Here is a 23,781-nt window from a genome sequence, read left to right as displayed (position 1 = left end):
ATTTTTTTCTTCTTTCCGCCTCTTTTATTTGGCTGAGATTCTTTCCTTTTATTTCTCTCATGTCTGCCGTTAGCAGAGGACGACTTTGTTCTCACCAAGGGAGCTGACAGCAGTGATAACAGTCCTGACAGAGACTGGAGACACAAACCACAGCATGGGGAGACTAATGAGAGAGGGAGAGGGAGAGAGAGAGAGAGAGAGAGAGAGAGTGGGGGTGATAGATAGATGGATGGAAGGAAGGATGGGGGGAGAACATGAAAGACGACAAGGGGGGAAAGAGAAGGGTGCCGTTTTGGGCTGAGAGACGTTCAGAAAGGTGTGTTGGCTCATGGCAGAGAGTGAGGATAGAAAAGTGGAGAAAAAGGTAGATAAGTAAAAAGCAGAGTGTGTGACAAATGCAGCGGCAGGAGGTAAAAAAGCACACAAAAGGAAAAGAGGATGGGGGATCGAGAAGCGTGCGGGCGGGGTAAAGCAAAGGGGTGACAACTGGAGTAATGTAACATCATCATCCCAAAAAAATGGCTCAAGTTCTACCCACAGTGTATCCACGACTGCACTCAGTAAAAAATAGTGATAACAGGCTGCACACTTCTTTTCAAGAATGATGTTCCAGCTGCCAGTGAGTGATCATTATCATTACAAGTCAAAGACTCAAAGGATTACACCTGAGCGTTCACCTTATGTAACATGTTTCATCATCAAAACATGGACATTTACACAAAAATGAAGCCATGGCAGGAAAATCAGAGCAAAACACAAAAAAATGTCAAAACCGTAGAAAAAGGGGTGGCTGTTAAAGAGCTCCCTCTCAGAATTTTAAAAAGGTTCAGCATGTTCCCAGTTTCTCTTGTGGACTGGTCTCATTATTAAATTACATTTGCAAATGAAGAGAGAGAAATAAAAAGTCTTATAATAGTAACCCATTATCATCTAGAGGCTGGCTAGATTTTCTGAATAAAATTTAGAGGAAACATTTTAGCAGCTAATAATTTCTTGGTGGAAATCAGATCTGTGGTCTTTTAGCTGAGAATTACACATACAAATAATTAATTTCAATGTTATTGAAAAAATCTTTACCATTCTTTTGGTATTAGAAAGAAATTTCAATATACAAGAGGGTGTATATGTATATACCAGATTACTGGACTTTGACATCATCAAATGATTAACTGATTCTAGCTAAAATGACCATGAAGCTTTTGGAGAGAATTAAAGACCATATGACACATTTTATAACTTCATCACAATGATGTAAAAAGAAGTTTAAACTCCTGTGTTGTCATCGAGTAGTTTTGCTTGTTTATTTTGAATTGATATAAATTAAATCTGCAACAATCATTTTCTCTAAGCAAAATGCAAACACGTGTATTAATTGAGAGTATTTTCTACTTTTCTTGTGAATAAGAAAATGTTTTATCCATCATTTAGATTAAAGTCATTACCTGGGGCAAGAAATTGTTATATTTTAAATTGTGAACTTCACAATTAAAAGATAAAATTATTAATTGCAGTTCCACAAAGTTCTCATTTTATCCAATCTCAAAAGATGGTATTTTAATTCTCAATGATAGTAACAATTGACATTTCAGACTTGATGTGGTGCATTCTCGGAGATTAATTACTTTGGTTGACTGTGGTCATCCAGTTAGGTCTTGGCACAGCATCAATACCGTTGTATTTTAAGGGATCACAGCCTGACCGCTTCACTGTGCAGTTCAATATAAACACACTACCCAGCTACACTGCACTTCCTTTCACTGACCCTGTGAATATACTGTAAAGGGAGGAGGAACTTCAAAAGACAACGCTGACAAAAAGTGAGAGATTTAAAGAGGAGAAGGTGGAGAGAGAAAAATAAAGAGTGAGGCTGTGGAGTGGAGGATGGGGGAGGCTTAGATAGAGCCTGTAAGTGTTGAAGCCCTTTCTTGCTTTCGTTAGCTTTCTTCCTCTTTTCAAGCCTGTGCAACTGTGCAGGAGTAATATTGGAAGAGCTTAGATGTGAGGTTTGTTTTTTTATGTCTGCATTTGTTTTTCTTTTTTACAGAGCACTGAAGAACCCTTTCATTCTGTGTAGAAATCCTTTTTCCTTTAAAAAATGTGATAATGAAAACACTCTTATGTATAAACATAGACATGGGTGCAAAACGCTATTCCATTTATTGGTCTGTCGTCTTTTTTCTATGCAGAAGAATAAAGACTTGAGGAAAAGCAGTTTTTTGTGACTTCTCTTTGTGTCCGTCTGCGCGGGGTTCATTAATGGCTGTAGATTTAAATAATACACTGGGATGTCTTAAACAAAAATAAAAATCAATGAGAGGCTCAGATTATTAATATGATTTCTGACAAGATGGAGCGGACCTCATTAAATCACACACACTCGATGAATACATCAGCTGCTGCACGCTCCGTTTGGAAGAATCTGCCAGGACGATTGTGTTTTTATCCTGAGATATTAGTGTGTTAGTTTGTTTGTGTGTGTGTCTGTGAGCATTTGTATGGATGTGTTTGGGTGAAGACATGCCTCTCATTCTAAGTGAGTGCTAATGCTTGTGTAAGCATGGATCAATATAACGAACGGGGGAGTGTATAAGTGTCCATCTTCAAGTAACTGCTTGTGATGGGCATTTGTTAAGAAGAAATACACTGTATCAGTGGCAGCTGGTGATAAAATTTATTGGGGGGGGGGGGCGCGCAATGTCGGGGGGACAAACAATCTGTAGCCAGACTCACGGAAACTGCACAATAAGCCAATCCTGTAGCCTTCATGGAGTTGCTGGTGGAAATCAGAACTTTGATGTGGCAACTTTCATTCAATTTGCATTTTTCATTGAGATGTTTTATGTCTCGTACACACACACATCATTGTCCACAGTACCTCTGTGCCGACACTTTGAAACAGTAAGCAGGGGAAGCAGTAAAATGCATTACTTACACTACATCTAGTTGGCCAACTCTGTTTCTCATAACAAGAGCCGGAGAAGCCCCGGGTGTAAACTCATCCTCATCACTTGCCGGCTGCTGAATCTGTAAATCGGAATGGTCCTGAACAAGCTCCCTTTTTTCCATCGAGTGCCACAGTTCCACCTTAAGCAGTAGTAACTCAGTGATGGTGGAGGTACCTTAAGACAGCGTAGAGGGTCGACTAACATGAGATCAAATAATCGTCAATCAACACCTATTCACTGTAAATAAAAATGGGAGTGTCTGGGGCGTGGAGAGCTGCATCCTGTGGAAAATCTGCAACAACCAAATACAACTTCAAAACAATTTGTACTGTAGATGAAAGCAGTTCATTTTACAATGAGTCCTTCTTTGTCTTGAGACTGAGAACTGACTTTTTATTGATATTTCACTTAAAGGATGCATGATGATATTTCTGTGTATGCATGTGTGTATACTGTAAATGTATACATTATACAAATGTTATATAAACAACAGTGGAGTCAGTATGGAGGTCTTTCACTATTACAGTCCTTTATCTAACATCTAACCCTGCATCCTGATTATATTTGCTCACATTACACCCAAGCAGAGTCATGTACATGTCTGCTGAGTCAGTAAGTTACTTTTGCTCAGTGACAAAAGTTATTTATTCAAGTAAATGTTTTAATTAGTTGTTTGATGCTATAAAAATGGGGGGAAACGTCAGCTGACAGTGATTTGTAATTGTAACAGGACTTCTCAACAGCAGCTCCATCCCGTTATTGCTAATGCACAGACTCTGGCTCCACATGGCAGGGTTTGTATCCAGGATATTTTGGCTTCATTTCTGGATACTGGGAGGACGTGAATCTTTACAGAGACAGTCTCTTGTTCAAGGCATCAAGCAGATGTTGCATAAAGGCAAAACATATACCTTGGAGAGTCAATGTCTTTTGTTTTAATGCCTCTTTTAATTCAGTGCGTTATTGAAGACTTGGCCTGTATGTCTTACAACAAATAAGCTCAACCCGCACACACAATAAAACGGTCAGCTGCATTATGAACTTCATGCTGAGTAGTTTCTTCACCACAGCGCTGTGAACAATGATGTGAAGCTGCATCGCGTGGTAAAGTGTTTTCCAGTGTTTGCTTGCATTATAAGCTCCCTTAGCTAAAGGTCAATGTATTCCTGTAAATTCATGCATTTGGCAGGATTTATGTATGCATGCATATACCGTCTCTCCCAACAACAAATATATTTTAACAACACACCATTTTGTGACACTTGTTTTGGTTACAAATGTTCCCACAAATGTTCAGGTATTCACTTAAGACAAGTTAGAAATTAGATATTAGATAGCTGCCTCAGAACTGATCCTGAGTTCATGTTACTTTTCAGACGCAGATTGAACTCAGCAGTCAAGGGAACAGTGGAGCGAAAATATAAACAGCTAAAATACACAGACATGTGAGCTCAGGGACTGACTCCCTTGAAAGTACATGTACTTTGCACATAAACATCAACCCATGTACAAGCAGCCAAAAAAGCTGCACGAGCAAAGCACTGCTAAATTTGAAATAATAATTCACATACAAACATTTACCAACCTGTAACCCCAATCCTCACTTCGGTTGTAAACTAAACTCAAGAGAAATACATGATTTTTAAAATTAATTCCAACAGTCATTGCAGTTTGACTCACAACTGTGCACCTTAGAGCGATGCGGGACTCTTGGCGGTCCCTTAGGAGCTGGACGGAGCTGGATAACAAGCACCGACACAAACACACCGCAAGAAACTGGTGAAATACCTCAGAGATATGAAGTGATCCAACAACAACAACAGGGTTCCTTTGTAACGAAGGATGGAGAGGACTTCACTGGAATAAACAAGGCAGAGAGAAAACTAAGACAGCCTCCGGGGGATTATAACAATACCAACTGTATGAATTAGGCTGTCTATCAGAGAGCGAGAGCCACTTTGGTGAGACTGCGAAATGTCTCTAGTGAGGAGGTAAAAAAAATCCTTCCAAAAGAACATAGCCATAACCATATTGAGAGCATGTAAAAAAATCTTACTAAATTGCCCTTGTACTGCAATCGTCCTCCATTCCATTTCCAAAGCTTTTTGTGTTTCATCCTTAAATTTGCTTAATTATGAGCCTGTATACCTACAGACGTTTTGGGAACTTTGCTATCAGGAAAAATAGAGCATCTAAAAAGAAGACAATTGAAGGCAATTATAACCTTAAGTAGTCTTTGTGCTGTTTGCCTCATTATCTGTCTTAACCTGACAAAGTGAATAATGGATAGATTCCTTTCTGTCCATCAGGCATTCAGTTTCATCTGCTGCCAACATGAGCAAACTGGAGAGAAACGACTGGCCGAGGAGCGCTTCGGGCGGCTGGTTTCTGTTGCATGTGGTCTTCCAGAGCTCTCAGCCTTCACTCATGGTCGGCTTGCTGCCCACCTCTCCGGGGCTACACTCTGGACCTCAGCACTTGTAGTTATGGCAACTTGTGATTTCTCTAGAGTACCGACTCACAGCCTTTCTTCAGCACAGGCAGACACATCACAGCCAAAAAATAAATGAATTCCAGGAGCACAGTAAATTATTCATTACTTAGTTGAAAATGCCACTGAGTGGATTATGATCATACAAATCCAGCAAGCACACAATGAGCTGCTGGGCAACAGGGTAAAAAAAACAGGAACTAACAAATGTTAAGGAAGAAATGTTTAGCAGTAATGGAATCACATCATTAATCACAGCTATTAATCTTCTGTATATTAACAAGAAAACTATTTAACTGCTCCCTCATCAGTTTATAAGACTTTAAAAATTATGAGGCAGGTGATATTTTACAGACGGAAAACTCACTCGGAACGTCTCCTACAAATAAGTATCCTCTGTGTGGCAAAAGCCTGTTTTGTCTTATTTCTCTGTAGATCTCCGCTGTCGTCAAAAATCTTTTAAATAAACGATAAATCAGAGCACCCTGGTGGTTAAGGTCAGACCACATCATGACAGAAACAATAAGATGAAGCACATATTAGTCAACTGAGAGAAAAATCATTTGCAACTTAGGAAATGATTTCCTTCAATTCTCTGTATCAACACTGTGATGCTGAGCTCGGGGCTCTTTTTCATAGCTAAAAAAAAAAAGAATCTAGAACCTGGTTTGAATCTGGGCTTGGAACTTTTATGGGATGTAATTTCCAGTCATATCCCTCCTGTGAACCTGGTAATAGACACAAAACACATCCAATAATATGAATGTAATAAAAAAGGAACTAAAAACAATATATTGGCCAATATAATGTTACTTGAGCAATACCGCAGACAAAAAGTACCAGGTAAAAACTGCCATAAAGAAAAGCCAAAAATACCAAATAGTTGAGGTATTGAGTATTCAGGTGTTTAATGATTTGTCCACCAGTACTGTGGTGTACTAACCAGCAATGGAAACTTAATTGTTCAGCGGTTTCAGGTATGTAAACTCTAATATATCATCACCAGTATTAGCCTTAGAAATACTGCACATATTCTTGTTATTTTTTCATTATTTGTATTCTCTTGTGACATTCTTCGGCAGCTAAGGACTAACACATATTTGGTGTCATTTTTGGGCAGAATATCTTTCATTTTAATCTCTGAAACTGACCACAGGAATATCTTTCAAATCTCTCTCCTCTGAACTTTCATCGTCATAGAAACTGTGTAGGACATTTGACATTCTCATTATCTTAACCTTCTGATTTATGAAATCTCACAATACACAACTCTGCACAGCTAAATCCACTGGCTCATGTTCCACTCAAGCAAACATCCTACTGTACAAGATGACACAGTTCTAACAGCTCTAACCAGGGTGACCACTTACACCCGTGGACAATGGCAACAACAGGATAAGTGGATAAATAGCTCCTATAAATAGCCCTGTCATTTCCTAAGCTCTGATAATGCAGCGGGGCCGACAGGATGCACATCGGGCACCACTTCACAACAACGCCTGCGAGAAAATTACAAGATTGCTATTATGTGCAGTGTGTGTAGTGTGTTCTCCTTGTACTCCCTCTGTGTGTCCGTGTGTGATAATGTGACAAAATCAGCATCTGTGATGGGGACACGTGAGCCAAAAATGAGGGCCCCTTGTATTTGCTAGAGGAGACGGTAGGGAGAGGACTCAGGTTAGCTTAAAGGGTTACAATGATACATCCTTTGTACTTTGTACACTAAGCTGTGATTACAAAGAAGAGAGAAAATGAAGGCTCATTGTCAGCCTGCATTATACTTTATTATTCAAATAGCACTGCCAACAATGTGGATAATCTTCCCCAATGTGCTTTTAATTTCCATATTATAATTTTATTCTTATTTCGTTTTGTGTCTCAGGTCTCTTCAGAATTATTTGCACAGCTGGTTCAGTGAAACTGGGTTGAACTGAAATGCTAAAACTCTAAATAAAAAGCATCAATCATCAATCTTCAGGGGTTGATAAACTCATTAAAAAGGCTATTTATCAGGCGATTCAGGCCGCACTTAATGTGTGTGTGTTTATTTTTTTATAACTGCACAAGTATTCGACCTGAGCGGCCAAGGAGAAGGGGACTTTGGATGCAGAGCCAAAGCCCTGATGCTGGACTGATTACTTGTCTGGCACTAAAACCAATATTTGAAAAAAAGGGCAGGCGGCACGCTATTATTGTCATAAAGAACTGCAGATGCAAATGATTACAGCTATACGAAGGAGTGCATTAAGTGAGGTTCCACAGAAAATTGAACTCTGCCCTACACAAGGGAAGGCACACAGGTTTGGCAGCTGGCTGCTTTACAAGTCACACATTATTATCACACTGGCAGAACCTCAGAAGACTTTATGCAATATCAATAGCCCCTGTCACATTTAGTCAGCCATTTTGAATGAGAAATAGCCTCAGAAGTGTTCAAACAAAAAGCTCAACAGATCAACGTTTAGCATCTGAAATACCCTGATTTGAAGATTCTTTGGTTTTTAAAGGACTTAATGGACTAACACCAGCTTCCATTTATGATCTGCATGGATTAATTACTCATTGCCATCAACATTCCCAGTCAGAGTCATAAACTGTATATAAAGATGGACAATCTGTCTCAACTTCCTCCCACTCTCCAGAATTGAAGCCAAAATATCCCGGATATGAACAATGCCATCTGATGCTGATGACATCATTTGGAACCAGAGTCTGCACAGTAGCATTTGGGGGATGAAGCCGTGGTATCCAGATCCAGCCAACACACACAAGTTAGTGTCGGTTTTCAGTGTGATAAAATCTACTGACAACGACAGAAATCATCTATGAGAAAATTTATTTGACGTGCACTTTGAATTGTTATGTCCCCTCCATTAAGCTGAAGGAGGCAGGTTTTATAACCTATACTGCAGCCAGCCACCATGGGGAGATCTTTATATACAGTGTATAGTCCTCTCCATTGCCACTACCAAACTGTAGAATATTTTATCCATCACATCAACCAACACTTTCTGTTCTTGGACACATCTTTTGAGTTTGAGGCCCCTCCGTCATCGACATGACAACACAAATGATTTAATGTTGCTCTCTGAGTAACGCTACTTGTTTTTAAATGTGCTGAACAAGTTGACTGGCCGAGTATTCAGGAGTGAAAGTCAGACTTGTAGATCATCTCTGAAATTTCTTTCATCTTTCACTCAACCACTTCCATCACTTCTCTTGTGTATATCAAAGGCAGACTATCCCAAAATGTATGTTTTGTATCAAGACAACAAGGTCATGCAAAAGCCACAGGACCTTCTGGTCAAGCACAGATGTGACGCATTCCACAAAACATATGTACCAACTGCTGTATTAATTGAAAAGACACAGCAGACATGAGAGTATTTGCAAGGTGTGCATCTCCCCTCATTGCATATGCATGTATGGAAGGCTCACGTAAACAACAGATCCATGTTAACAGAAGCTGATCATGTATCCTGCTGGATTTACTGTGCTCGTGCAACTCTCAGTCTTGCAGGGAAGATTTCTCTGCTTTTTAAGACTTTGGACTGGATTTACATGAGAGACGAGAGCTGCTGTAGTGGAGAAAATAAACCCAAAAGGAAACATTAAGAAATTAGACTATTACTAATTGATCAGTGGTCTTTGTTCATCGAACTTTAATTGAAATGAGTTTGTTGCCTGCTACTGTATTAAAATTAGATATAATCTTAATATTATTATATGATAATAAATATTTTTAATAATAATATCTCCAGTTTAGTCAAATCAGAGTAAATGCTTTACAATCAAGAATCATGTTATTATTTATTTTCTGAGCCTCTTGGTCTCATGGAGATCCACCACTGAACTGCACTCATGAGCTCTTCTTCTCCTGCATTGTTTATCCTGGAGCTCAGCGCCGTGTGCAGTTCAGGAGCTGTGCTAAAAATCCAAACAACAAGATTTTCTTCATAAATCTGTCCCAACAAATTTTTGGACCGAAGTCGGCCATGCAGGATGGGATTCCATCGACTGTGGCCGTGAAGAACCGCGAGGTGTACACACTTAAGCTTTTAGATGTGGTCAGTGCCTTGCAGCTCGCTCCATCAAGTGCAATGCCCATAAATGCCTGGAGCTTCTATCGCTCTCTGTCCTCTCTTATGCCTCCTCCAATAACAGGGCTCTTTTTCTTTTGCCAAGATCAGAGTTTCAACGACCGTCATTTTCGTTACCTGGGGAAAGCCACTGATATCTACCAGGGAAAACATCTTCTTTCTGTTTTGGTTGCACAGTGCCAGAATATCTGGGGAAAAAAACACTTGCATCTCATAAAAAAAAAAGTTTGAAAAGAGGAGAAGATCTAAGGATTTAATTTGACATAGTGTAGATCTTTTCCTCTCTTCTAACTTCTGCACAGAGCCAGACACACTTCCTCTGTGTCGAGGCTTAATATTTCTGTGAAGTACTTGGCCCAGCCGCATTAATGATTGTGTCGTGACAGTGAGGATTATGGTAAAAACATCGATGGTCATTCATTTGTCATTACACATTATTCAATCAACATTCAATTCATAAACATGAGTTAAAGCACAATACTAAAGCCCCATTACCTTTATCACTAACTTTATCAATGGCTTCCCCCTCAACCCAGGAGCCATCAGAGGATCATCTCCGAACCCACCACGAGTCACCACTCTGCGCAACAAATCAACACATTTGAACGCATCACCTTGATGACAGACACTCTGATGGGCCAAGTGCTGATGATCAAGCTGACTACTTTTCTCTTTTACTCCCTCATTCCCTCCATCTCTTTCCATCTCCCACATCGGCCCAATCAGACTAATGAGGCTCGCACTTCCTCCATCTCTTCCTGCTCCACTAAAGTGGCGATTGATTGGAGGGGTGGGGAAGCTTTTAACAAGGGAGGGGTGGGAGAGAAATAATTAGCACAAATGAGCTTTTCTGCAAACTCCTTCAGTTTGGCCTTTCGTTTTCCATTTATTTACTGACTCGGACAACATTAGGGATTAACTCTCCAAGGGTATGTTAACTTCTCAGTGTCAGGGCGTAAATCAATCTGAAGCTGTAAACTGAGGACATTTGTCTAATGCCAGTGTCTCGCTTCTCTCAGGTCACAGCCTTGATGTGATGATGTCTAAATGGAAAGGGAAAGTGAGATGACAAAACTCTGGAGATGCACAATCCAGCAGTTAAGCTCGTCTTCCGTCTTCCTACTCAAATTGAGACACAAAGTGGACATCGAAGCATGCCGTGGAAACTCAGGGCACTGAACCCTGAAAGCTCCAAATTTTCAGTGCACAGCAAGCATTAATGTCGCTGCCCAAATGACCAGCACAGAGGTCTTTCTGACAGTTGTACCGTAATTAACTCGGACAGATCTGGACTGGGAAACTAGAGCAGCGGCACTGTCAAAATTAATACATTTGAATTCACGCAATTCAAGCAAAGACACAGATAAAAGACGACAGAGTGGACACGACAACACAACTTCAGTGCTGTGATTCAAAGTATGAGATATAAGTGTCTGGATTTAAGCTAAGAAAAGACAAGGGTCAAAATGAGACTGATTTTTAAAAAACTGCTGAAATGTATGGCTGCACGTAAAACAAATGTCAGTCACCTTTTAAAGTGAATTTGAAGCATTTAGAGTCTGATTCCTCACAGTGGCGGAGCTCATCATATAAAGCCTTAAAGATATGAAAAACGCCTGCAGCTTTTACAATCAAAAATGAACCACTTCAAGAGGCTGTGCTAATGTAAGTTCTTAAACTGAAGTCATACAATAAGTATTTTTAAATCATAAGGAATATTTATTTTAAATCCTCAAAAAGATGCTTAGAGAAACCACTACAGCTTAAATGGGAGCTCTCTCCAGAAGCAATATAACTGTTCAGGGACCACGGTGATAACAGAAATCAAGTTTCCTTGGTGCTACAATACTAACATTTAAGATCCACGTTTTAATTTTAATTTCACACCAAACTATTCAATAAAAAACCTTTTAATATCGACAACTTCTATAAAGTCCACTTTCCGCTTGTTTGCCTTCCTCTTTCAGAAGAAAAATATGCTGTATAAAAACATGGATATTTGAGATTGTAGCTACTGTGTTTACAAATGTAATCCACTAATTTAAAGGTGTACAGATGTACACCTGTCACTGCTCTCTGTGGCTGTGAATCAAATAGGCTCTGCACTCATGCTTGAACACCAGCCTAGAACACGCTGACAAGAGCAACTACAGGACACGTATAAAGCAAGTCTTGGTCATTTAAGTTTTCATTCGTTTGACTACAAATTCAGAAGCAGCAATTTTAATAACTGATAATAATGCAAGTTTATTTGAAAGTAGAAATTGCTTAACGTTGAGTGGTTACTGTTTTTCTTTGTCTGGTATGTAACCAGTGAGAAGTCTAATTCAGCACCAAACAGCTGATCCATCAACAAAACAAAGACTATTTGCTCAAACAGTAAAACGTGATTTTGTCAAATAAAATAGCCAGAGAATTCACCATGAGCAAATGCATTGATTTTAAAACACATCTCAAACGCAAAATTGTTAAAAAACCTGAAAAATGATACAAACATCAAGATGAAAAAAGAGTCGTCATTCATGTAGACGACGAAGACGAAGATGTCAACTTGGAAACACAACGAGATTCAAGAGCTGTGATAGTGGCCGACGCTGGTTTGGATGTGCTGCTAAAAAAATACTGTGGAATTTATATGTCAGGTCCTGCCTCCTGCAAGCTTTACCCAGGCACGACCCCTCAACTGAATATTGCAGACACTCTCCTGCTGTTGTGAACACATCTGACTCAGACCATCTCCTGCTACGTTCCTCCCAGAATATCCTGACCACACTGTCCAGATATTTTCCACTCTTCATGTCTGATAACAGCTATATATCTGAACATGGCCCAGCCTTTGACACTGCCAATCACTTCCCCTGCTTACTGTTAACCTCACTGATTTAAATCCGCACAGACCACATTTACTCAGGTGGATATTACCCTCTTACTCATTGTATTCTTCCCAGTAAAAAAGCATGGTTTAATGTTTCCATTAGTCACACTCTGTTTGATGCTCAACACAGTCATTTTGTCTTGGTTTAGTTGCTGGTAGATCGAGTGGAGAGGTGGTCATGATGGAGCAAAGTTTTGACAGCACATCTTATTTACTCTGAAACGAGAGCAGAATCAGCGATGCCAATTTGCCTCTGTGAGTGCTTGAGTGTACCGACAGTTGACAGGCATACTGTGAGAATATGTCCATTAGGGCTGCTTCACAAAACACAAAGTCAGCGCGGTGCGGATGCTGCTATAGAAACTACAGTTAAGGAAGTGAGTCCAGTTACTATGGCGGGGAGACAAAGTGCAGATCATGAGGGATCTGTAAACTGCTCTGCTTCATAACAGCGCAGGTACTAATTTTATGTTTGAGTAAACGATACAACTCTGGCTAAATTACTTTTTTTATTTACTGAAGATAAAAGGTATGAGGAAGAAAACTATTTTAATTTGATCTTATTTTAATCTAAGCACTGCAAAAAAACACAAATATACTCAGGCCAGTTTTATAATATCTATTTTGAGGCTTTCTTAGAACACACACACACACACACACACACACACACACACTTAAAATATTTGTCTGCGACTCAAACTTGGTGTGACATTTTGCATCTTGTAATATGAGCCTGTGCTAAGAGGAGCTGACAAGAGCTGTGGGGGAGATGTATGGTAACTGCAGCAGAGGGAGAGACAGAGAGCACACAGTGTGGAGCCTGTGGGACCTCGGCAGCACGAGAAGTCTCTGTTCTGGGCTTTTTGGTCACCTCCTCGGGCTCCTGGTACTACCAGAGAGGGTGGGTAGACAACTTCAGATAAGCAACCCAATGACAGAGGCCCTGCTCATAACCTTTAATCACAACCCGACAGCTCTAAGTGCGTCACTTCACACCTGGCATTAGAATGCTTCTCCATGTGCGTCTCGAGTGACCACTAGTGATCACATCAAATTTCTTGTCCTGAACGCGTACACCATTTTGTTTGCAAACGCACTGTTGTTTTTAACTAGCAGGAATGCACCGCCCATACAAAGTCTGCTGGAAAATAAAATGAGAAGAGATCGAAACAATGCACACTGGGTAAATTCCCTGGCATGTTCCAAGAAAACATGTTTGAATGACTCATTATGTTATTGTGTTACATTTCAGACGGCATATTTCGTGTGTAATTCATCGTTGAGAAAATCAGTTTTCCATTTTTGTTTTTGCTGCCTGCATTTGCAATAATAAAACACCATTGGCACGTTGTTTTGTTAACCCGAGTTTACAGATGTGTCCGATGTCACTGTGTTTGTGTGTCGTCGTTTTCACCAAAGTGAACCGAGTTCGAGTGCTGGTTCTTAGCTGGTTCAACTGCTTTTCTACGGGCAGGGGTAGCAGAGCAACGTCATTGCGTCACTGTCTACATCTCTGATTTCCCAACAACAATTGTGCCGACTTCAAGCACAGTGTCAACAATGGAGGTCCACAGCTTCTGTTTTCAACCTGATACGTTTCGTTTCTTATTAACACTGAAAGTAAGATGTTAACCTCAGTCCCAGCCTGAGCCTTCAGCTACCACCTACACTGTTAATTCGTGCATCCTCAGTGTGTCTTGGATGCATTCACACTTCAGCGTGAAGCCCTTCACTTGTGATCAGCTCAACCGAGATGCATGTTAATACAAGCAGTGAATGCGTCCAAGTGACTTTGTTGTCTACGGATGAAATGCTGCCTTGAAAACATTAATTTGGAAGCAGAAGAAAATTCAACACAACTTGATAATAATCCGATAACTGCTACATGATGTAAATACTTCAAATGAACAGATTCAACAGCTTAAGCAACTGGAGAAAATACTGTAGCATTAATCCTTGGCTTGATGTTGTAAAATCCCTTCTAAAGTGGTTAAGTAAGCAAATATTGCCACTGTATGTCCTCTATTACTCCATTCAAGTAGGAAAATTGTAGCTCAAGTTAAATCTGAGAAATAATTTTAGCTGCTCTGAAGCAATTTAGAACAACAAGTCAGGCCTGACAATCTGCCATATCCACTGTAGCAGTGTGGCGAAAGCAGGGACGTCTGCCAGGCTGATTTTGGCGCCGAGCACAGCGCTAAGCCCCGTTGACAAAGCCAGCTGAGAATCAGTGAAGCCTTGCAGAAGGAGTATGACGCCATGCCACTGTAAGGTAAAGCTCATGTAAGGGGCTCTACCTGCAGAGCCAAGGGTCCACCTATTTTATCCTCCTGAAATCACCAAACAGGATCACTGAGCACAGCCCTCTCGCCCTTCTGCTCCAGCTGTTCAAGTCGATGCCCTGCTGCTTGTTTGCTTGTCTGTCTAGGACCAGTCATCCATGTCTTCTGAAAACCCCCATCTCTTCATGTTCTATAACCCCCCCCCCCAGCCTGCCCCACTACAGCTATCGGCCATCATCAACCATGGACTCCACTGGAATCAATAAAAGATGCTCCACCGCTGGGTCGAATTTATATTGCAGCCGACGGAAGCATCCAAGCTCAAAAAACACTGATGTTGAATTATTGATGACTACCCCATGCATCCATCCTCATATAGAGCATTGTTATAATGAAAAATTAAGCTGATATTGGAAAGTTACTTTACTGATGTACCTGATACAAGATGACACATATTTTCCAATGTAAGTTTTTTCACATCAGTTTAACATAAGTGCTTTAAGGAGCACATAGGCTTACATATTACATACACAGTGCAGTTAAAGACTACCACCTCTTACAAAAGAGACCACCTCCACTAAAATGATAAAACTAAAAACAGATCATGTTTCTCATTTTTGCTTTAAAAAGACAAACATTCAAAAATAGCTGCAGGTTAATTTTATGTTTAATTGTTGCAGCGCGAACAAAAAACAGTGAAGGAATAAATTATTATGTTTCTTAAGGAAAAGCAGACGAACTATTTCACAGCAAACACTATGTTCATAAAGGACCTGACTGTTGTTTTTGCCATTGTCTGCCTCTTGCATTGATCACAGGACAAGCAGCTTGATTTGTCACACTTGATACCGTCATGTGACTTTGAGCCGAGTCTGCGTCTGACCTTTTCAACAAATACACGTTCAAACCTTTTTTATTTCTATTTTATTATTGTTCCAGATGAGTCAAGCTTCAGGCTTTGATTAGCGTCTCAGGTTAACTCTGTAAATATCCCTGGACTTTTCAAGCCTGCCATTAGTCATAACAGGCTTGTTTGTGCCTGACATTTTCAGACTTCTCTGAGGAAACGCTCGACCCTCTGGCCCACCACATTCCTTTTTAAAAAACGTACGTCACACTGATGCCATGCTGAAGGTAACATGATGTATTTTGTGGAATTTGCAGCCGAGACATTAAGTGTTGTTGCCCTTCACCAGCTTCCTGACCCTTATCCCTCCTTGTCTGTCAACTTACTGTCCTTGCAATCCATCTCCTCATCCATCCATCAGTGCTTCCTTTACAGGTTTCTTATCTGTGAGGAAGTTACAGTGTAGTGTATAGATGCTCTTTCTCTCTCTCTAATTCTGCCTGTCACCTGCAGGCCAGGAAAACTATTGGATATAATCTTGTATCTCTCAGCTGTTGCCACAGTGAGTGTGTTTCCAGTGCCAACCAACAGCTTTATCTCTGACCTGCAGAAGAAAACCTAGGAGACCCTATCTCATGCACACGCACATGATACCTGCAGAGTGCACACAAAATACACACACCACTCATGCACCAGACATTATACGGCACACACAAATCCATAGAGCCGGGATTATGGGCACTGGGTCAGGCACAAGCAGGTGCAGCTGATGCACAGGTGCGCACATGCAGACATACATGTATGTGATCTTGTCAATACATCCAAGCACAACTGCACAGGTGCAACATACACACACAGTCCTGTATATACACACACAAGCAGACACACACTCCCAGAGACTCCCAGCAAGCAAAAATTGTGACGATGACAAGTGGTTCAGCTGTAAAGACTGAGACATGAGCAGAACATTCTCTATCATTTGACAGTGCACAGCTTAATTTTAGGGAGGTTTTTTTTTTTTTTTTTTTATAGTCGAGCCTGAAAGATTTATCAGCCTACTCTCACACACTGTTAGCACCACTGGAAAAAAGGACATTAAGCAAGAATACCAGGAGGTTTTACCGGTCCAGTTTTTAAATATTTTTCTATTAAACTTTGGTTCCATGCTGAGAAATGGGAAGGCCAAAATAAGTAGCAATTAATGTCACGCACAGTAAACAGTGCACGCCTGCTGAAAGTACAGTAAGTGATAGAATGGAAATGAGGAATAAAACTTTTTGCGAGTGAAAATGCAGCTCAGTAGAGCTAAGCAAATTTGCATTTAATCAATTTGGAAAAAGGTTTTAATGCAAAGTTAGCTGCTGAGATGTTGTACACACACACACACTCTCTCACACATGCACACACACTCCAAGATCTCATCAGTCCGACGACATTTCATTGTGCAATCCATCTTAATCAGCTAGCCCATCAGAGACAATATATCCTCCCCTCCATCTCGCTCTCCTTCTCCGGCCGGAGTGATTGAGGGGTGTAAAGAGGAGGATGTTTCTGGCCCTCCCCCCTACACCCTCCTCCCCTCCCTCCCGCCTCCCCCTCTCCTCACCAGGACGGCTCTTAAGTGCTTGTGGGTTTTTACGTTTATAGTGTTTTATAGGAGTGGGCAGGAGCCAGGGGCTGTAAAAGTGTGGAGGGAGAGTGGGAGAGTGGGAGTGGAGGGGCAGGAGGAGAAGTGGAGGATAAGGAGGAGGAGTGGAGAGTTACTGTAAATCCAATCTTTATTGAGAGCGACACAAACGGCAAACAGCGACCGCCCGGCCTCCCTGCAACGCCCCGCTCACCTGATCAATGAGTTCTGACTGTGGAGGAAGCAGGCGGGAGCAGCAAATAACCAAGTTCCCACCTGTTAATCCACAGCTGCTTCTGTATCTGTGTATCTGCATCGATCCACACAGGGTCTGCGTGGGCGTCTCTGTATGCATCCATATGTTTGTGTTTTTGTGTGTGTAGAGTCCACTGCTCACCACTAGCCAGGCCTGGAAGCCCCCCACCCACCCTCCCAACCTGCCGACCAGTCTGTCAGTATAGCATATAATTGGCCACAGTTGGCTTCAATTGAATGTTTGCTGCCTTAGGGGCTAAATGATGCTTCAAGGCCTTTCAGAGCAGCCAGAAAAGTGTTCTGCACACATGTCAAAAACCACAGGCGCAGGGTGGCTGCTCTGTAATGCTGGAGCTCTGCTGTTCAACCTGCAACAGGAGAATATGAGTCATTTTCTAAACGAGCGTGACTAACCTTCACTTTTATAATTGTTCTCTTTCCCCTCGATGTCTCTTTGCTGCTGCCTTGTTTTTTTAATGTCTTATCTCTTTAACTGCGACTCTATGGGCCTCTTAGTCACTCAGTAAGTTCAGTTAGTCATTGAATGAAAAGGTCAGCCACTTAGTCAACAAAATGACCACACAGAATCAGTCACACAGAAAATGATGAACTGGCTATGCTGCCCAAAAGTCCTTTGAGGGTACCCTGTACCTGCTTGTTGCCATGGCAATACAGTCCGAGATTTAAATACAAGCCTTTGTCCTCCCCCCGCCTCTCTTTTATCTTCTTTTCACTCCTCCAGACTCTGCATGCTTTTTGTCAGCTGGTGTGTGCTGACTGTCTCTCAGTCATGTTTCCTCTGGCACTGTTGTTTTTCACTCTCCCTCCCTCACCTTGCCTCGTCCTCTCTCTACTAAACGACACTTTACTGGCAGTTTCCTCTTGTTAATTCCATGCTACTTTGCATTGTGCGACTCTGTAAAAGCTCCAGTAAAACACAAGACAAAGTCGCCTCTTCAGCCACTCAGAGACAAATTACAATCGCCTGCTGCACGTACACTCATAATTACTTAAAAATTTGTAGGCAGATGCATTAATGAACGCTTGCCAACACACGCACAAGCAGTAATGTCATAAATGAGAGTCAACGATCAAAACATTCACTGGATGCTGGCACAGCATGCACCTGCTGACAGTCAGCTGCCATTGAAAATCTATCATTTTCTGCTACAGTCTAATCATCAAGCATCATTTAGGCGTGCTGGCCTGCCTCACTCCCCCCCCATACTAGTCTGTGCCAAGACACCGATTAAATTTCTCCCGAATGTCCAAAGGGCCTTGTGGGAAAAGGTCTTTCAGTGCATGATTGGGTTTGTTGCCCCATCTAGTGGCCAAAAGAAAGACCATAATCTTTCTTGAAGCTGCTGGTGAAAGAAACTACTAATGGGGGGTAAACACTATCATTCTGAAAAAAAACCTTTTAACAAGAAGAAAATGGTTACTGGGATTAAATGACTCCTTTAATCAAGCTGTAGGCTCAGACTACTAAGTAGCACTTGCCATTATTAGCTTTTAGTGTTGGCTATAAATTGCATTTGTTATTCAACTGTTACAATGACTAAAGTTAGTTTGTGTGCTATTTAATTACTCTGTATGACATTGGTCTGTCTATGAAAAGCCCAAATTAATCAGAGCTCAGCATTTGTAAATATCTTCCCTGTGTAACAATTCCTGATATTTTTGTTTCTATTGGCCTGTTTCATGCAGTACTTGTATGTAGTTTTTCGACATAGTAACAAGGAGGCTCCACATTAAAATTGATCAATAAAACTGAAAAATGAATGACTTTCATGATTTGACACAAAATTAATCTACAACAAAATTGATAATCCTTCCATCGCTGGAGTTGCTTAATCGTGCAAACGCACACGTTAGTTCCAGCTTCTCATAAGTCTGGTGACTTGTTGTTTTTAGGTGTAAGGGTGTTTTATTTAATTGAATACCTTTGGGGTGTTGACTCTTTCTTCTGAAAACTTCTAATGGGAAAATTTTGGCTACTTTTTGACATTTAATTGACTACAACAATAAATTCATTAATTGAAAAAAGAAATCAACAAGTTAATTGATAATTAAATTAACTGAACGTTGCAGCGCTAGCTAGTTAATGGTTTCTTTGCAATAAAAGAAGTAGTATCCCAGGACAAATGACTAGAGGAAACTACATAAACAAAACAAAAACAAACTAAGAAAATGAGTTTGATGGGACCATCAACGCCCTTCGAGGATATATGCACTAGTAAAGATTATCTTCAAACCATTGCTATAATAGGATAGTAAGTTAAATCTGATGCGGTACCCGAGTAAAATATATGATCAGCTTTGTTCATTGACACTTGACTTTCATAGTTATACCCCCAAAACACCAGCAGCTATCACTCGACTGAATCTACAGAGTTTCATTAACATTTATCCGTTTCAATGGAGTTGGCACGTAATCTTGATGAGATTTCTCATCAACGCTTTGTGTGGCTTTGCCTGCTTTAGATTTTTTCCAGAGAGTCTGTCAGCAGTCCCTCTGATTCTCAACCATTCTGTTGTTCTTATATTCTTCTGTACTATACACTAGTTTAAAGCAAACTTCCCAGTATGTTGGTAACCACATAAAAGCTTGTATCTTTCCCTCCCACACACACAGATAACCTCACCCATAATCACAGCACAAACCGCCCTCTCAGGTGTTTTGTGCTATATTTATGTACAGTACATGCACATCACTGCACAAAAGGGACCAGAGGCTCCGCTCAGTTTAGCACCAAGCTTTTAAATCCCTAATCCTTTCTCATATTTCCAACTGGATGGCTTTCTTCTGCATATTATTCTTCTGCATGAGTTTCTCTTTTCCCCAATGAACACTTTTACAGCAAATAGTGGAAATAAAAATGAAAGAAAATCGTGCTTTATGCCATTTTACATTTTTATTTTAAAATGTGTAGAAATAGCTCCTTGTTGGATGACAAACCCGCTCACTGAATCAACTAAGAACATTCACCTACACACACACACCTACCTGCATTAACAATAGCATCAATCTCCAGCTTGGTGATGTCACCGCTGTAGAGGGAAATCTTCTTGTCAAACTTCTCATTCCTCTGATAGCGGCTTGGCTCAGAACCACCTGATAATGAGACACAGAAATACAGTATGAACATATCAGTCTGACGATCAGTCATTTTTTATCCGGTAAATTTGCACAAGGGAAATGTGTTGGTGGTTTGTTCCCATACTTAACATCAGAATAACAAAATGAAAGTCACTGGACACCTATAGTCCACCCACACAAGTGATTTGTGATTAAACCTCTTATGTGGGTGTGGACAAATTGGGTTTGACTGGCAGCTAAACTCTCCTCTTGAATATTAATAACTGTTATTCTTATTTTTAACATAACCAACTCTACTCAGCCAGTTTCATTTCTCAAAAAAAAAGTGCACTATACACTATTTCTGCATTAACATTTATATTACATATTTAACAAAAGGTTTCTTCAAAGTCTCTGTGTTGATCATAATTTCTTGAGAAGCTCTAAGTGTAGAATTTTAAAAGTTATTTGATGTAATGAGGCCAAATGTCAAATAACACTTGTATTCACCACCACAGCTCTCCAATCCTCAATAAACATGACGGTGACTTGGACTGATGGGTTTCTGACCTGCAGTGGGGGTCCACACTGGGATTTCATCCAATGGCACAAAGTCACGCGTCCTGTAGTGCTGACGCCGGTCCTTCAGCAACAGAGACAGCAAGACGTCTGAGGGATATAACGGAGATAGAGATCAGGAGTAATGAGGTAGCGAGATATAAAATGAATATTGGTTACCCTGTGCTCTGACATAGCCACAAGCTGGGGGTGTTACTTTTACCCCTGTGAGTGTGTGTGCACCTGTGTCTTTGTGTTTCTACAAAACTCAGCAATACATGCAAATACTTTCACCCATCTCGGGACATACAAAAGCTGGACCTAGCAGGTTAATGCTGAATTCTGCCTGCCAGTTGAGGACAGCAAAAACCTTCTGGATCTTTAAACAGGACATAGACACGAGGGGATTACTCCACGTGCTGCCAATAGACTGTCTGTCATAGACAAGTCAATGTATTTGTGAATTCACAACCAATATTCCTCAAACTCCACTTTTTAACACAACAGAATGTTATAAAAATACTGTCAAATGTATTGATATGTTGGCATGTTTTCATCTTTTAACCTTAAAGGTCCAGTGTGCAAGATTTTGGTGAAAGGGATCTGAAACTGAACATAAAATAATTCTTGTGATGCTTGCACTAGTGTGTTTCATGTAAATTTTACAAATTGTTGTTTTCTTTAGCCTAGAATAGGCCCTTTATATTTAAATACTTTATATATACATCGGGAGCGGGTCCTCTATTCGGAGGCCGCCATGTTTTTTTACAGTGGCACACTAAAACCTTTTTTATGACAACTGAAGGCTGCCACAGGTTCTCTTTCATTTTTGGAAGGAGATGGAGAGGTGAGGGGTTTTCAGCTGAAATGTGAAATTAACCACTAGATGTCACTAATTTCTACACACTGAACCTTTAAGCCAAACTAGCATTTCAAAATGTTGTGACACTGTAAATGATCATGACAGTAAAGTGTCCCGACGGTAAATAATATGAAAGTGTGCAGTATGTCGTGAACTCTGATGCATGAATTACAGAGGACAAAGTATTAAACTAATTCTACGGGTTCTGGTGACATGTTTGATAATTGTACTCATCATCATCATCATCATTCACTTCACATGCATGGGGCTGGTAGTGTGAGTTTAATTTAAACTGTGTATGTCTATCAACCAGCGGCAGGTGCAGCTCTGTTAAATGTGAATCTTCTCGGGTTTCGTGGCTCAGTCTCACCCTTGGTCTTCTTCCAGTCTCCCTCCGCGGAGTTCAGGCTAACTTTGACGGGCATGGCGGACAGGGTCCCGGTGTGGAGAGAGTGGACCAGCGCGACTGTGCTCACTCCAATGGCCGCACCGAGGGCTACTTTACCCAGCCAGCCTCTCCTCCCCCCGTGGCCCGGACTGGACTTCCAAAGAGTCGCTGCAGTTGTTGTGGAGAACTTCTCTGTTCGGACGGCAGCGTTAATATGGCCGCGGGGAGGACTTGTTGCTGGCTTCCATCCCGGCCGGGGGCTTCCTGGAGCCGCTGTGTGTTTGAACTTGACCGCGGCTCTCTGGAAGTCGGCACGGACACGGGGCACAGAGCCGAGGGAGCGGGAGAGGGCTCTGACATGTGAAAGTAGAGCTGATATTTGCAGCGCCATGTTAGACACCGGGGTGGCTAACGTGTCGAGTTACTGAAGCTTCCCCGGAGATTAATGTCAACCTCACGGTTAAGTTTCGTTTTCGGTACGAGCCAAGCACCAGACGTTTCACTTCACGTCTGACAGCGTCCATGTGCCATTTTTGTTTGGGACGCAAAACGTGTGGAATGTACCATTTACACGAGGGAGTGGGGGGTGCCAGTTAACCTTTCACTCAAACTACTCATTTTAAAACGTATAAATAGGCGTTAACATTTTGTATAATGATGTTTTTATACGTTTATATTATTACGAGAGAAAATAATAAATGTAACAGTGAGACCAATACTACTTTTATTTTTAGCTTCACACAGTCCGTCCCCTCGGTCAGATGACATGGGAGAGCCGAGGCCAACGAAACAACCCTGAGGCCTCTTTCAAAAATCATGGAAATATTATAATTATGGCCAAAAGTGTTAAATATAATTATTTTACCGAGGTAAAAAAGGTTTCTTAACCTTTATATAAAATGTCTCTTGTTATTTTATTGAAGTATCATTTGCAGCATAGTTATAGGGAAGGAAGCAGGGCTTTAACAAAAGTTAAAATAAATATACGCATTTTCTCGTTTAGTTATTTTTTCAGTTTAAAATAATTACATGACAGAACGATCTGTTTAAGGAGTTTCACATATCATATTGTAGTAGGATGCAGTTGTATAGTTGTCTCCTCACACTGTTTTACTGTGTTTCTCTCCTTCAATCTGCACACTGTAAAAAAAGGCCCCTGAAGGTAACATTATCTGTTGCTTATTAATCTCAATTTTGTCGCCCCCTAGCGGAACGTAAAACCGAATATCAGACTGTTCCCATGTTTGAAAATGTAATAGGCTCTTCCCCGACCCCTGCCACAACCTTCCTTCAGGTTTCATGGTAATCTGACCCACAGTTTTTGCATAATCCTGCTAAAAAACAAACAAACATACAAAGAAATGCAGATGAAAATATAACACAGGGAATAATACATATCCTACGAATACTTATTGCTAATCTTGCAAAAGCCCAAATGTGATCTGCGGTCTACCATGAGTTGGTTGTGTGCT

General features: G+C 40.8%; 1 protein-coding gene across 3 annotated transcripts in view; it reads right to left on the bottom strand.

The window, feature by feature from the left end:
- The window catches only part of macrod1 (mono-ADP ribosylhydrolase 1), a 109,793-nt gene extending 86,774 nt beyond the window's left edge, over positions 1-23,019 (bottom strand). For all 3 annotated transcript variants that reach the window (XM_020085899.2, XM_020085891.2, XM_069531148.1), the window contains exons 1-3: positions 22,292-23,019; positions 21,072-21,170; positions 20,430-20,537 (exon numbers count right to left, since the gene is read on the bottom strand). In XM_020085899.2, coding sequence (XP_019941458.2) covers positions 20,430-20,537; positions 21,072-21,170; positions 22,292-22,700 — 616 coding nt within the window. In that variant the 5' untranslated portion in view covers positions 22,701-23,019. The remainder of the gene's footprint in view (positions 1-20,429; positions 20,538-21,071; positions 21,171-22,291) is intronic.
- Positions 23,020-23,781: the final 762 nt, after the last annotated feature.

The sequence above is a fragment of the Paralichthys olivaceus genome, chromosome 9 (genome assembly GCF_024713975.1).
Source record: "Paralichthys olivaceus isolate ysfri-2021 chromosome 9, ASM2471397v2, whole genome shotgun sequence".
Classification (NCBI taxonomy): Eukaryota; Metazoa; Chordata; class Actinopteri; order Pleuronectiformes; family Paralichthyidae; genus Paralichthys; species Paralichthys olivaceus.
Note: the sequence above shows the minus strand (reverse complement) of the source record. Positions and strands in the feature narration are given on the sequence as shown.